This window comes from Rhinoraja longicauda, chromosome 19 (genome assembly GCF_053455715.1).
Source record: "Rhinoraja longicauda isolate Sanriku21f chromosome 19, sRhiLon1.1, whole genome shotgun sequence".
Taxonomy (NCBI): domain Eukaryota; kingdom Metazoa; phylum Chordata; class Chondrichthyes; order Rajiformes; family Arhynchobatidae; genus Rhinoraja; species Rhinoraja longicauda.
In genome coordinates, this window is record NC_135971.1 from 32,017,183 (window position 1) to 32,032,039 (window position 14,857).

The 14,857-nt window shown below is 50.8% G+C and overlaps 1 protein-coding gene and 1 pseudogene across 1 annotated transcript; one reads left to right on the forward strand and one right to left on the reverse strand.

Moving 5' to 3' along the window:
- Window positions 1-449: 449 nt before the first annotated feature.
- LOC144602945 (putative N-acetyltransferase family 8 member 5) lies at window positions 450-2,375 on the reverse strand (annotated as a pseudogene).
- Window positions 2,376-12,697: 10,322 nt separating this feature from the next.
- On the forward strand, window positions 12,698-13,417 carry LOC144602946 (N-acetyltransferase 8-like). Its single transcript, XM_078416068.1, has one exon. The coding sequence runs from the start codon at window positions 12,698-12,700 to the stop codon at window positions 13,415-13,417; it is 720 nt and encodes a 239-aa protein (XP_078272194.1).
- Window positions 13,418-14,857: the final 1,440 nt, after the last annotated feature.

The following is a 14,857-nucleotide window of genomic DNA, read 5'->3' on the forward strand; positions in this document are numbered from 1 at the left end:
GCAGGTCAGTTGTGCCAGATGGGGCAGTGACAGATCATGGCGGGCTCTCAGCAGGTCCGATTCAGAGCAGCGATAGCTCTTGCGATGAAGCTGTTCCTTAGTCTGGAGGTGCGGGCATAGAAGGCTTTGTAACGTCTGCCAGATGGGAGTAGTTCCCTATTCCTCTTTCCCCTCCCCATCTCCCCCTACCCCCCTCCTCTCTCTCTCTCCCCTCCCTTCATTCCTCCCCACCTCTCCCCTCCCCTCCCCAGCCCTCCCCTCCACCCCAATCCTTGGCATCTCGTCCGCTTCTCTCCTCTCCCCTCACCAATGAACTCAAAGAATATATCTAGTCAGGACGTTCCTTTATTGCCTCGACTCCCCTCCCCAACGAAATGAACTCAGAGACGGTTTCCAGTCGGGACGTTTCGTTTATTGACAAGTTCCCCTCTCCCAGTCCCGGGGCCCGCTTAGTCGGAATTACCGACGTCCAGAAGCCCCAGCCTCAGCTCGCACTCATAGATGTTGGTGACCCAGGAGAGCAGGGCCAGTCCGGGCAATGTCCTGTCGTCCCTGGTCACCCGAAAGCCCTGGGCTCGGTAGAGCAGGATGGCTGCTGGACGGTGGAGGTGTGGAGGACGCACTCTCGGCAGCCGCCATCCCGGGCGAACCCCAGCACCCGGCGGATCAGTCTGCGGCCCAGGCCCAAGCCCCGGCATCGCCGGTCGACCGAGAGGCGGAGGAGCTGGCAGCAGCCCGGCTGTCCCTCGGCCTCCTGCACCACCCCCTGCAGCCCACCGCCTCCTCCCTCCTCCTCCACCACCCAGAACACCGACCCCGGCCTCCTCACGTACGTCCCCTCAATGTCCGCCATGTCCGTTTCCAGCATTATACATTAATGACTTGGATGAAGGGATTAAAAGTACCATTAGCAAATTTGCAGATGATACAAAGCTGGGTGGTAGTGTCAACTGTGAGGAAGATGCTATGAGGTTGCAGGGTGACTTGGGCAGGATGTGTGAGTGGGCGGATGCATGGCAGATGCAGTTTAATGTGGATAAGTGTGAGGTTATCCACTTTGGTGGTAAGAATAGGAAGGCAGAGTATTATCTGAATGGTGTCAAGTTAGGAAAAAGGGACGTACAACGAGATCTGGGTGTCCTAGTGCATCAGTCACTGAAAGGAAGCATGCAGGTACAGCAGGCAGTGAAGAAAGCCAATGGAATGTTGGCCTTCATAACAAGAGGAGTTGAGTATAGGAGCAAAGAGGTCCTTCTGCAGTTGTACAGGGCCCTAATAAGACCGCACCTGGAGTCCTGTGTGTAGTTTTGGTCTCTAAATTTCAGGAAAGATATTCTTGCTATTGAGGGCGTGCAGCGTAGGTTTACTAGGTTAATTCCCGGAATGGCGGGACTGTCATATGTTGAAAGACTGGAGCGACTAGGCTTGCATACACTGGAATTTAGAAGGATGAGAGGGGATCTTATCGAAGCGTATAAGATTATTAAGGGGTTGGACACGTTAAAGGCAGGAAACATGTTCCCAATGTTGGGGGAGTCCAGAACCAGGGGCCACAGTTTAAGAATAAGGGGTAGGCCATTTAGAACGGAAATGAGGAAAAACTTTTTCAGTCAGAGAGTTGTGAATCTGTGGAATTCTCTGCCTCAGAAGGCAGTGGAGGCCAATTCTCTGAATAGAAACATAGAAAATAGGTGCAGGAGTAGGCCATTCGACCCTTCGATCCTGCACCGCCATTCAATATGACCATGGCTGATCATCAAACTCAATATCCCGTACCTGCCTTCTCTCCATACCCCCTGATCCCTTTAGCCACAAGGGCCACATCTAACTCCGTTTTAAATATAGCCAATGAAATGGCCTCAACTACCTTCTGTGGCAGAGAATTCCACTTTATTGATTCACCACTCTCTGTGTGAAAAAAAACGTTCTCATCTCGGTCCTAAAAGACTTCCCCCTTATCCTTAAACTGTGACCCCTTGTTCTGAATGCATTCAAGAGAGAGCTAGATAGAGCTCTTAAGGATAGCGGAGTGAGGGGGTATGGGGAGAAGGCAGGAACGGGGTACTGATTGAGAATGATCAGCCATGATCACATTGAATGGCGGTGCTGGCTCGAAGAGCCGAATGGCCTCCCTGGCGGCAGGCCAGATAGAGAAGGGCTAGCAGCACGGCGACAGTCAGAGCGGCCCAAGCCAGCGGCCACCCGGCTCCGAAGACGGCGGCACCGGCAGCCAGGAGGAGGCAGGGAGCGGCGGGCGACAGCAGGGCCCGGCGGAAGGCCGGCCAAGGCAGGTCCATCAGACCCTCCGAGTCGCCGGCCCTGAACGGGCGCACGGTGAAGTGGGGTCCCCCTCCGGCCTTGCGGGCGGTCGCCATGGTCCAGGGAGTCGCTGGGAGGCGGAGGAACGCCGGCTTGAAGAAGGAGATGCAGAGAGGGGTCTGGATCTGTAGAGAGAAAATGGTCAATTGAGACAGAGATTCACATGCATTTCCACTAATCGCATAGTATCAGAGAGCAGAGAAACAGGCCATTCGGCCCATCTTTTCCATGCACACCAGATGTCCCATTTACGCAGGTCCCAGCTCCCCATATTTGGCCCACAATGCTCCAAACCTTTCCCATCCATGTATCTGTCTAAATGTCTTTTAATTGTCACCTACAGCATTCCTTTTTCCCCAATGTGGCTTCCAATACATCGGCCAAGACTAGGAAACCGCTTCGCCTAACACTTGCGCTCGGTCTGCTAAGACCTGCTGCATCTCCCAGTTGCAAAACCTTTTAACTCCCCTTCCCATTCCTACACCAACCTCTCTGTCCCGAGCTTCCTTCACCGCCTGACCGAGGTCGCACGCAAACTGCAGGAACAGCATTCCCTCCCACGTGAATCACGGGACAGCTTCGTCCCCTCTGTTACCAGGCTTCTGAACAACCTTTCCATGAGCTGCGGTTCTGTCCCGGTACTGTCCCGGTACAGTCCCGGTACAGTCCCGGTACTGTCCCGGTTTTTCTTGCGTGGAGCACAGAGAAGAAGTCAGTTTAAAGTAGTTGATCAGGCAGCAGATAAAAGTAAGTGCAGCTGTCGCGGAGCGGCCTTGGGAGGTGAAATGCCTTGGGAGGTAAAGTGGCTTGGGAGATAAAGTGTGAGTATTTGGCTCGAGAGTCTCCGGCGAGGAGGCTGAGGCAAGGAGGCTACGTTTGTTTGAACATTGACTTGTGACTTTTGTCACTGAATAAATGGCAGGCATGTTGGTGCAGTGTGTCTCCTGTAGGATGGAGGAAGGCAGGGACACCGCTGTGAACTACACTTGCAGTAATTGTGTCCAGGTGATATATGATAAGTTTTAATCTACAATTCGAGAGGGAGAAGGGAAAATCGGAAGTGTCAGTATTGCAGTTGAGCAAGGGGGACTATGGAGGCACGAGGCAGGAGCTGGCCAGAGTTGACTGGAAAGAGACCCTAGCAGGGAAGACGGTGGAACAACAATGGCAGGTATTTCTGGGAATAATACAGAAGGTGCAGGATCAGTTCATTCTAAAGAGGAAGAAAGATTCTAAGGGGAGTAAGAGACGACCGTGGCTGACAAGGGAAGTCAAGGACAGTATAAAAAATAAGAGAAGAAGTATAACATAGCAAAGATGAGCGGGAAGCCAGAGGATTGGGACTCTTTTAAAGAGCAACAGGAGATAACTGAAAAGGCAATACGGGGAGAAAAGATGAGGTACGAAAGTAAGCTAGCCAATAATATAAAGGATAGTAAACGCTTCTTTAGGTATGTGAAGAGGAAAAAAATAGTTAAGATGAATGTGGGTCCCTTGAAGACAGACGCAGGTGAATTTATTATGGGGAACAAGGAAATGGCAGACGAGTTGAACAGGTACTTTGGATCTGTCTTCACTAAGGAAGACACAAACAATCTCCCAGACGTTCTAGTGGACAGACGTCCTAGGGTAACGGAGGAACTGAAGGAAATTCACATCAGGAAGGAAATGGTGTTGGGTAGACTGATAAATCCCCAGAGCCTGATGGTCTGCATCCCAGAGTATTTAAGGAAGTGGCTCTAGAAATCGTGGACGCATTGGTGATCATTTTCCAATGTTCTACAGATTCAGGATCAGTTCCTGTGAATAGAAACATAGAAACATAGAAACATAGAAAATAGGTGCAGGAGTAGGCCATTCGGCCCTTCGAGCCTGCACCGCCATTCAATATGATCATGGCTGATCATCCAGCTCAGTAACCTGTACCTGCCTTCTCTCCATACCCCCTGATCCCTTTAGCAAAAAGGGCCACATCTAACTCCCTCTTAAATATAGCCAATGAACCGGCCTCAACTACCATCTGTGGCAGAGAATTCCACAGACTCACCACTCTTTGTGTGAAGAATTGAAGGGTAGCTAATGTTATCCCACTTTTTAAGAAAGGAGTGAGAGAGAAAACAGGAAATTATAGACCAGTGGTGGGGGGGGGGGGGGGGGGGGGGGGTGTTGGAGTAAATTATAAAAGAAGAAATTGCGGAACACTTAGATAGCAGTAACAGGATCGTTCCGAGTCAGCGTGGATTTATGAAGGGAAAATCATGCTTGACTAATCTTCTGGCATTTTTTGAGGATGTAACGAGGAAAATTGACAGGGGAGAGCCAGTGGATGTAGTGTACATGGACTGTCAGAAAACATTTTATAAGTTCCCACGTAGGAGATTATAGGGCAAGATTAGAGCACATGGTATTGGGGGTAGGGAGGATTTAGTGTTGTGTAATGAACCGGATTTGATAAGGGAGCTCAAGGTAAAAGAGCCATTAGGAGGTAGTGATCATAATATGATAAGTTTTAATGGATAGAAAATGGATAGAAAATTGGTTGACAGACAGGAAACAAAGCGTAGGGATAAATGGGTCCCTTTCAGAATGGCAGGCAGTGATTAATTGGGTACCGCAAGGCACGGTGCTGGGACCGCAGCTATTTACAATATACGTTATTGACTTAGATGAAGGGATTAAAAGTAACATTAGCAAATTTGCGGATGACACAAAGCTGGGTGGCAGTGTGAACTGTGAGGAGAATGCTATGAAGATGCAGGGTGACTTGGACAGGTTGGATGAGTGGGCAGATGCATGGCAGATGCAGTGTAATGTGGATAAATGTGAGCTTAGCCACTTTGCTGGTAAGAATAGGAAGGCAGATTATTATCTGAATGGTGTCAAGTTAGGAAATGGGGAAGTACAAAGAGATCTGGGTGTCCTTGTTCATCAGTCACTTAAAGTTAGCAGGCAGGTACAGCAGGCAGTGAAGAAAGCTAATGGCATGTTGGACTTTATGACGAGGAGTTGAGTATAGGAACAAAGAGGTCATTCTGCAGTTGTACAGGGCCCTAGTGAGACCGCACCCGGAGTATTGTGTGCAGTTTCGGTCTCCAAATGTGAGGAAGGACATTCTTGCTATTGAGGGAGTGCAGCGTAGTTTCACCAGGTTAATTCCCGGAATGGCGGGTCTGTCGTATCTTGAAAGACTAGAGCGACTAGGCTTGTATACACTGGAATTTAGAAGGATGAGAGCGGATCTTATTAAAACATATAAGATTATTAAGGGATTGGACACGCTAGAGGCAGGAAATATGTTCCCAATGTTGGGAGAGTCCAGAACCAGGGGGCACAGTTTAAGAATAAGGGGTAGACCATTTAGAGCGGCGAGGAAAAACTTTTTCAGTCAGAGAGTTGTAAATCTGTGGAATTCTCTGCCTCAGAATGCAGTGGAGGCCAATTCTCTGGATGCTTTCAAGAGAGAGCGAGATAGTGCTCTTAAGGATAGCGGAGTCACGGGGTATAGGGAGAAGGCGGGAACGGGGTAGCCATGATCATATTGAATGGCGGTGCTGGCTCCAAGGGCCGAATGGCCTCCTCCTGCACCTATTGTCTATTGTCTATTCTCTGAACTACCTTATTGTGGACAGCGTACTTTAACTGCAATTCTTGCGCAACGATGCCGAGAACTCTGTACCTTTCTCGTGGCTCTACCTGCCGTGCGAGTTTGGCTTGCTGGCGTAGGTGTCCCTCGTTGCCTGTCCTGCTTTGAATGCATGGAGAGGGGATGGGCAGGAGGAATGGTGGTAGGGAGCACGGACTGGGACGATGCTGGGGGTGTACCGACGTTTGAAGAAAGGTCTCGACCCGAAACGTCACCCATTCCTTCTCTCCCGAGATGCTGCCTGTCCCGCTGAGTTTCTCCAGCATTTTGTGCCTATCGTCAATTAAGCTACAGTTTGAATTGAATTTATATACAATTTATGTTTTTTGTGTGTTGCCTGAGTTTATGTGCTTGTGATGCTGCTGCGAGCAATATTTATAATGGATCTGTACCCGTGAGTATGGTAATAATCTCCATTCGAGTCGACTACCTCCTCTTGTTTTAAATTCCCGTACCCTCAGGGAAAATGGCTGCGACCACCCCTCTTATTTGCGACACTCCTCATTTTATAAACTTGTTTCAGATCACCCCTCAGCTTCATTCACCCCATGGAAAATAATCCACAGCCTCTCCAACCTCTCCTGATACCACAAGCCCTCCTGACCCGGCAACACCCTGGTGAATCTTTTCTGCATCCTTTGCAGCTTAACGACATCCTTCCCACAGCAATGCAAGCTCATGGTTCATAACTTCATAAGTGATCGGAGTAGAATTAGGCCTTCGGCCTTACATCCGGTCACGTCTACTCCGCCATTCAATCGTGGCTGATCTACCCCTCCCTTCTAACCCAATTCTCCTGCCTTCTTCCCATAACCCCTGGCACTGGTATGATGGTCATTAACTTCTTGCATTTTTTATTATTACATGTTATCTGTGTTATTGGATTTACGGGCCATTTTGGTTGCAGTAAAGAAGAATTTCAAAAGAATAGAGTCAAGTAATCAAGCGTCTTTAACTGTCACTTACACTGAGAATGGAACAATTAAATTCTTACATACCTGTAAACACAAAGCACATGGATAATCTATAATCTAGCACAAATGAATAAATTAATAATCACAATACGTGCAAAATGAAGTCCAAGGTCCCAAGTGCAACCCAAACCATTCAATAGAAGTTCCTTGTTGAGGTTGGTGCTGTGTAATGTTCATGATGCTGAACCTGATAGTGGTGGCCTTTGAAGAGAGCGTCTTCTATTGATCCTTTCGATAGTGGAAAGGTCAGAACCCCTGATGGATCGGGCAGTGTCTACCATTCTCTATAACTACATTCATTCCTATGCGTCGTGTTGCCAAACCAGGCCGCGATGCAACCAGTCAATATGCTCTCGACTGTACACCTGTGGACGTTGAAGAACATATTCGTTGACGTACTCTGAAGAAGGGTCTTGACCCGAAACGTCACGCATTCTTTCTATCCCGAGATGCTGCCTGTCCCGCGGAGTTACCCCAACATTTTGTGTCTATCTTCAGTTTAAACCAGCATCTGCAGTTTCTTTTTACATATTAGTTGACATGCCGTATCACCTCAATCTTCCAAGAAAGTATAGTCTTGCAAACACAAGGAACTGTAGATGCTGGCATCTTGCGTAGAACACAAAGTACCGGAGTACTTCAGTGGGTCAGACGCCGTCTCTGCAGAACATGGATTGGTGATATTTCTTTTTGCAGCCCTTATTCCCAGAGTGAAGAGGTGCCGGGCCTAGGACAAATCTTCGGAGATATACCATGACCCCGGTTTAAAGTGTAGAAAGGAACTGCAGATGCTGATCTAAACCAGCATCTGCAATTGCTTCCTGCACCCCCGTTTAAGGAGTTCATCATGAACTGCATATGGGACCATCCGCCACCTCGATCTGCTGCCACTGCCTTCACCTCCACTCCCCACACCACCCCTCCAGTCCCCTCCCCTTCCCACACGCCACATCCCCCACCACCATCGCTCCGAACAACAATGAGCTGCGAGACTAAATCTCGTTGGAAAGTTTCATTTATCGATATGTCAACGCCCCACGTGTCCCGGAACACATTCAACCTGCATGTGGCCCCAGCCTCGTGCCGCACAGGTAGATGTTGGTGAACCAGGAGAGCAGGGCCTGTTCGGGCAATGGTACCTTATCCCTGGTCACCTGAAAGCCCTGGGCCCGGTAAAGCCGGGTGGCGGGAAGCTGGGCGGTGGTGGTGCGCAGGATGCACTCTCGCTAGCCGCCGTCCCGGGCGAACTCCAGCACCCGGCGGGTCAGTCTGCGGCCCAGGCCCAGGCCCCTGCATCGCCGGTCGACCGAGAGGCGGAGGAGCTGGCAGCAGCCCGGCTGTCCCTCGGCCTCCTGCGCCGCCACCACCCCCGGCAGCCCACCGCCTCACCCCTCCTTCTCCATCACCCAGAATCCCACCGGCCTCCCCGGCCTCCCCACGTACAAGCAGGATTTCTTGTCTATTGGGAAGGTGGGGTAGTCCTTCACAGTTCTGTCCAGGTTCTTATCTGTTGCAATCTTGAGATTGCACGTGCTCTATATCACTGTGTTTTACAGGGGAGTCTACCAAGGTTAACGAACGACCTGTTTAACAAGTAGACTCAATTTAACGAGTGGAATCAATTCTCACTACAGGGATGTCGACATTTGTGGTATCTGTTTGTTAGATATATGGGAGAGAGATTTTAAAAACATCAAGAAACATAAGGTTAAAGTTAGCTCTGTGGAAAGTCAAAGATGGAAGGTTACAGAGACACCGATTAATGATTTAGTTCAAATATGATGGAAGTACTATGGGTTGTTGAAGCAGTTTGGGTCTACGCGGACAGTTTCCCGATGTGAATCGATCAGGTGAACTGGTTCGATAGATTCACCACTGATCGACGAACTTTTATTTTTGTGTCTGTGCCTATCCGAGTAAAGTCAGATATAGGGTACGGGTAAAGCACAACATTTCCTGCTACACCATTTTTGACTATACCTCGGTACTGGCGACCATAATAAAACTAAAATAAAATGTGTGAGTGTTGGACAGACTGCAACACAATACAACAATATCCCCTTTGAAAGGCCTCAAAGCTCTTATAAGCTAAGAATGTGTTTCCGATTCTCAAATTTACCTTGGTGCTGTCAAAGCAATCCTTTCATCTTCACTTTCTCTGTAGCTGAAATGCTATTTTGTGCATGATAGCATCATGTATGGATGTTTTGCTGGGAGAGCACGTAAAAAATATCTCGGCACATGAGGCAATAATACACCAATATCAATAACCAGTGATCTACTAATGAGATCTAAGATGTTAAGGGCAGTCTGTATCTAAAACCAGAGTGCACAGGTTTAGAGTAATGAGTAAAAGGTTGTGGGGATCAGAGGGGGGTGTTTTTCAGCCAGTGGTGGAGGCAGAGATTCTCACAGCATTTAAGGAATAGCTAGATGAACACTTGCCCAGTGAACATCCAGCTCTTGAACACTACACTTGCATTAAACTCAACAACTAGATCTTCTATGGATTGTGTAGATAGACACAAAATGCTGGAGTGACTAAGCGGGACAGGCAGCATCTCTGGAGAGAAGGAATGGGTGACGTTTTGGGGCGAGACCCTTCTTCAGACATCCCTTCTCTCCAGAGATGCTGTCTGAGTTACTCCAGCGTTGTGTGTCTATTTTCGGAGTAAACCAGCATCTGCAGTTCCTTCCAACACATCTGTATTGATTGTGTCTTTGCTTTCACAATGGACTTTGTTTATGTATTATTATGATTATCTGATACAATGGTTAATAATTTATTGTATTTCCATATATTACATATTTGTATATGTGTGTGATTGCGTTTGCAGACCTGTTAATCTGCAAAAAGTAAAAAGTATATTGTTCCGTTGTGGATACATATAATCAAACACTCTTGACTCGTGAGAGAAAGCTTGAAAGCTCTTGAAAGTGCGGTTAAATGGGATTTGATAAGCAGAGATTGGTACTTTTTTTGTGGGGTTATATACACACTCATGAGGGACATAGATACGATAAATAGTCGGTCTTTTCCCCGGGGTTGGCAGGTCTAAAACTTATGTTCCGAGTGAGGCGTCGGTTTAAGTCGAGAGGGGAAAGATATAAAAGCAATCTGAGGGGCAACCTTTTCACAAAGATAACGGTGAGCACATGGAACAAGGTGCCAGAGGAAATGGTGGAGGTGGGCAATAATCTAAACTAACCCTCAGGCCGGAGCTCTGTGAGTTAATTGGTGTGGGTCAGGGGGGAGATGGGAGGGATGGGGCGGTGAGGAGAGGCGAAGGGGAAAATGTTGAGCTTAAAGAGTGTTTCCATGTAACCTTCCCATAGTAAACTGGCACAGTTGTCAATGAAGAACGCGCGATCTCAGTTTCACCGCGCGTGGCCCTAGAAATTGAAAAGCAATTGTTTTTATTGATACGTATGTAGTGATATTGGATTACACAATGTAACACGCAGTCTTTATTCGCTTTAGGTTGCAGCAATGAATATAAACTTATCTTGCCCCCATCCGAGCGAGATAAAAAGATACTATTTTTGAGATCTCGCCCTAAACTCTGCCCTTCCTGCGGCGCTCCCTCCTCGCCGCCTCTCCTGTGGTACTCCCTCCAACTCGCCCCTATCACGGCGCTCCCTCCTCGCCGCCTCTCCTGTGGTACTCCCTCCAACTCGCCCCTATCACGGCGCTCCCTCCTCGCCGCCTCTCCTGTGGAACTCCCTCCAACTCGCCCCTATCACGGCGCTCCCTCCTCGCCGCCTCTCCTGTGGAACTCTCTCCTCGCCTCCTCCCCTGTGGCGCTCCCTCCTCGCCTCCTCCCCTATGGCGTTCCCTCCACTTCACCCCTATCACGGCGCTCCCTCCTTGCAGAGGGAGGGTCAGGTAAGGGGGTGGTGCAGGGAGAGGGGGAGATTTGGGAGGACATGTGGGGGGAGGTTAGTGTAGAAGGTGCGGTTCAAAGAAGGATTTCGAGGGAGGTGTCGGGGGGAGGAATGTGTGGAAAGACTAGGTTTGAGAGAAGGTGTGGGGGGTGGGGAGGATGAAATTTGGGATGTTTGAGGGAGGTGTGGGAGGGGAGGGAGGTGGAGGGAGATGAGGTTTCGGGGGAGGCATTGGGGGAGGGTGAAATCGGGGGTGGAGGTTTGAGGGGAAGAGGGGCGAATGTTTGGGGAGGGGAGGGGAGTGTGAGATGTGGGACAGAGGGATAGCCAGGGGTGAAGCTCCGCTGCCCCTCCCCCCCCTCCCCCCCCCCCCCCCGCCCGAAACCTGTGTCCAGCAGAAACCTCTCTACTTTGTCCCAGGACGGTCGGTCGTAGAGTCCAGATTCGACGGGCTGTTAATCTTTAACCGGACACCATCTGCCGGATCACGTCGAATTCGAGGACAGCGCAGCGAGTGGCAGTGAGGGTCGAGGCACCTCCTGCTCCCTCCCACCCTCGGCTCCCCCATCCAGGGGTAACACAAGGTCAACCAACCCCATCCCCTGTCCCACCGCGGGGCGTCCGACTACCCAGGCGTTCAGCGGGCGGCCGGGGAGGGGGTGGGGGCGTGGAGAGATGGAGGCAGAAGGGGAGGGTGAATCCTGCAAATCAATGCTGGGGAGGCAGCAGGCATCCATTCCCTGCACAGGATGATCTTAGGGGCGACGGGGTGTGTGTGGGGATCAGGAGATAGGTGAAGCGGAGGAGGAGGAAGCTATCCTCTTGCCCTCCACCCCAGCGGAACCTTGCAGGTGAAGGCGGATGGTATGGGGAGAAATCATAGCAAAACATAGAAACATAGAAAATAGGTGCGGGAGTAGGCCATTCGGCCCTTCGAGCCTGCACCGCCATTCAATATGATCATGGCTGATCATCCAACTCAGTATCCTGTACCTGCCTTCTCTCCATACCCCCTGATCCCTTTAGCCACAAGGGCCACATCTAACTCCCTCTTAAATATAGCCAATGGACTGGCCTCAACTACCTTCTGTGGCAGAGAATTCCACAGACTCACCACTCTGTGTGAAGAAATGTTTTCTCATCTCGTTCCTAAAAGACTTCCCCCTTATTCATAAGCTGTGACCCCTTGTTCTGTACTTCCCCAACATCGGGAACAATCTTCCCGCATCTAGCCTCTCCAACCCCTTAAGAATTTTAAATGTTTCCTTAAGATCCCCTCTCAGTCTTCTAAATTCCAGCGAAATCATTGGCATCTGGGTGGAGACAGTGACAAAGTTTGGAGTCGTAAAGGGGACTAAAGGTTGTTGTAAAAGGCGAGGGGAGGAGCAGCGAAATGTAATCCACACGCACACACATACGTACACATAAAAAACATACAAATCATAATAGTGCAATAATAACAATAATCGTCTGTGTAGTTCAGATCTTATTTGAAATTGTAGTGTTTAATAGCCCAATGGCTGAAAGGAAGTAACTGTTCCTGAACCTGGACGTTGCAGTTCTCGGGCTCTTGTACTTTCTTCCCGATGCGAGGTGTGAAATGAGTGTGTGTTCAGAGTATTTATTCACAAAATGCTGGAGTAACTCAGCAGGACAGGCAGCATCTCGGGAGAGAAGGAATGGGCGACGTTTCGGGTCGAGACCCTATTTTAGGGTGGTGTGCGCCTCTGATGAAGCTAGCTGCCTTTTTGACTCTATGGGTTTATAGGAGATGCATATGAACCTCTGTCTCACTTGATCTTTCCCTCTCTGCAGATCCGGACCACTCCTCTTCCTCAGGCCGAAGCTCTTCCTCCTCCCAGCAACTCGCTGGACCATGGCGGCCGCCCACAAGGCCGGAGCGGGTCCTCACTTCACCGTGCGCCCATTCCGGGCCGGCGACTCGCCGGAGGCCCGCAGGATCTTCTCGGAGGGGCTGATGGACATGCCTTGGCCGGCCTTCCGCTGGGTCCTGCAGTCGCCCGCCGCTGTCTGCCTCATCCTGGCTGCCGGGGCCGTCGTCTACGGAGCCGGCTGGTCACTGGCCTGGGCCGCTCTGACCGTCGTTGTGCTGCTAGCCCTGCTCTACCTGGCCTGCCGCCAGATGTACGTCGGGTACGTGAGGGAGACGCTCGAGGCGGACATGGCGGACATTGAGGGGACGTACGTGAGGAGGCCGGGGGCGGGGTTCTGGGTGGTGGAGGAGGAGGGAGGAGGCGTTGGGCTGCGGGGGGTGGTGGCGGCGCAGGAGGCCAAGGGGCAGCCGGGATGCTGCCAGCTCCTCCGCCTCTCGGTCGACCGGCGATGCCGGGGCCTGGGTCTGGGCCGCAGACTGACCCGCCGGGTGCTGGAGTTCGCCCGGGATGGCGGCTGCCGAGAGTGCGTCCTCCACACCTCCACACCCCAGCAGCCCGCCATCCGGCTCTACCGGGCACAGGGCTTTCGGATGACCAGGGACGACGGGACATTGCCCGGACTAGCCCTGCTCTCCTGGGTCACCAACATCTATCAGTGCGAGCTGAGGCTGGGGCTTCTGGACGCCGGTAATTCCGACTAAGCGGGCCCCGGGACAGTGAGAGGGGGTCTTGTCAATAAACGAAACGTCCTGACTGGAAACAGTTTCTGAGCTCATATCGGTGTCAAGTCAATAAAGGAAAGTCCTGACTAGATATAGTATTTGAGCTCGTTGACGAGAGGAGAGGAGAGAAGAGGAGGCAATGGAGGGGATGGGGGCTGGAGGGAATGTGGTGAGAGGAGGGAGAGGGAGGGGATAGGAGGGATGGGGAGGAATGAAGGGGGGAAGAGGGCGAGTTGGGGGGAGACGGAGATGGGGAAGATGGATGGGGTACGGAAGTGGAGGGGTGGGAAGAGGAGTGGATAGGCGGGGAGGGGAGGTGAGAGGAGGGATGAAGGGAAGCATAGGGAGGGGAAGGGACGAGGAGGGGTGGGGAGAGGAGGCGTGGGGAGGGGAGAGGTGCGATGGGGAGGGGTGTGGAGGGGAAGTAAATGGCATTGGAGTTGGAATAGATCAGGATTAGGTATGGTCCCATATAATAGACAATAGACAATAGGTGCAGGAGGACGCCATTCGGCCCCTCGAGCCAGCACCGCCATTGAATGAGATCATGGCTGATCATTCTCAATCAGATCATACAGATCAAGGTGCACAGGGACCCTTAAACTGACCACATAGATCACGGGTCAGCAGTGGAGAGACTCAAGAACTTCAGATTCCTGGCGTGTATATCTGAAGACCTGTCCTGGGCCCAGCACCCTGATGTAATCACAAAGAAAGCCTCTCGATACCTCAACTTCTTGGCATGAAGGGTCCCAACCCATAACGTCACCTATCAATGTGCTCCAGAGAGGCTACCTAACCCGCTCAGTTATTATCCTCCATCCTACCCCCCCTGGTCAAATCCCTCCCCACCTATGTCCAAGACACCTCACATGCTCTCGATCTCCTTGATAACTTCCGGTTTCCAGGCCCACACTCCCTCATATTTACCATTGATGTCCAGTCACTCTACATTTCCACCCCCCACAAGAATGGTCTCGAAGCCCTCCGTTTCTTCCTCGACCATAGAACCAGCCATTCCCCATCTACTAACACTCTCCTTCGTCGAGGAGAGCTGGTTCTTACCCTCCACAACTTCTCCTTTGACTCCTCCCACTTCCTCCAATCCAGAGGCGTAGCTATGGGCACTCGCATGGGCCCTAGCTATGCCTGCCTCTTTGCCGGGTACGTCAAACAATCCCTGTTCCGAACGTACACTGGCCCCATCCCCGAACTCTACCTCCGCTACATCGACGACTGCATTGGTGCTACCTCTTGTACCCATGCAGAACTCATTGACTTCATACACTTCACTTCCTATTTTCAGCCTGGCCTTAAATATACTTGGACTATCTCCGACATCTCCCTCCCATTTCTGGACCTCACCATCTCCATCACAGGAGACAGATTAGTGACTGACATCTACTATAAACCGACTGA

Bases quoted from the DNA above. Each gene is read 5' to 3' on its own strand.
- LOC144602946 (XM_078416068.1), top strand. From the start codon at position 12,698: ATGGCGGCCGCCCACAAGGCCGGAGCGGGTCCTCACTTCACCGTGCGC.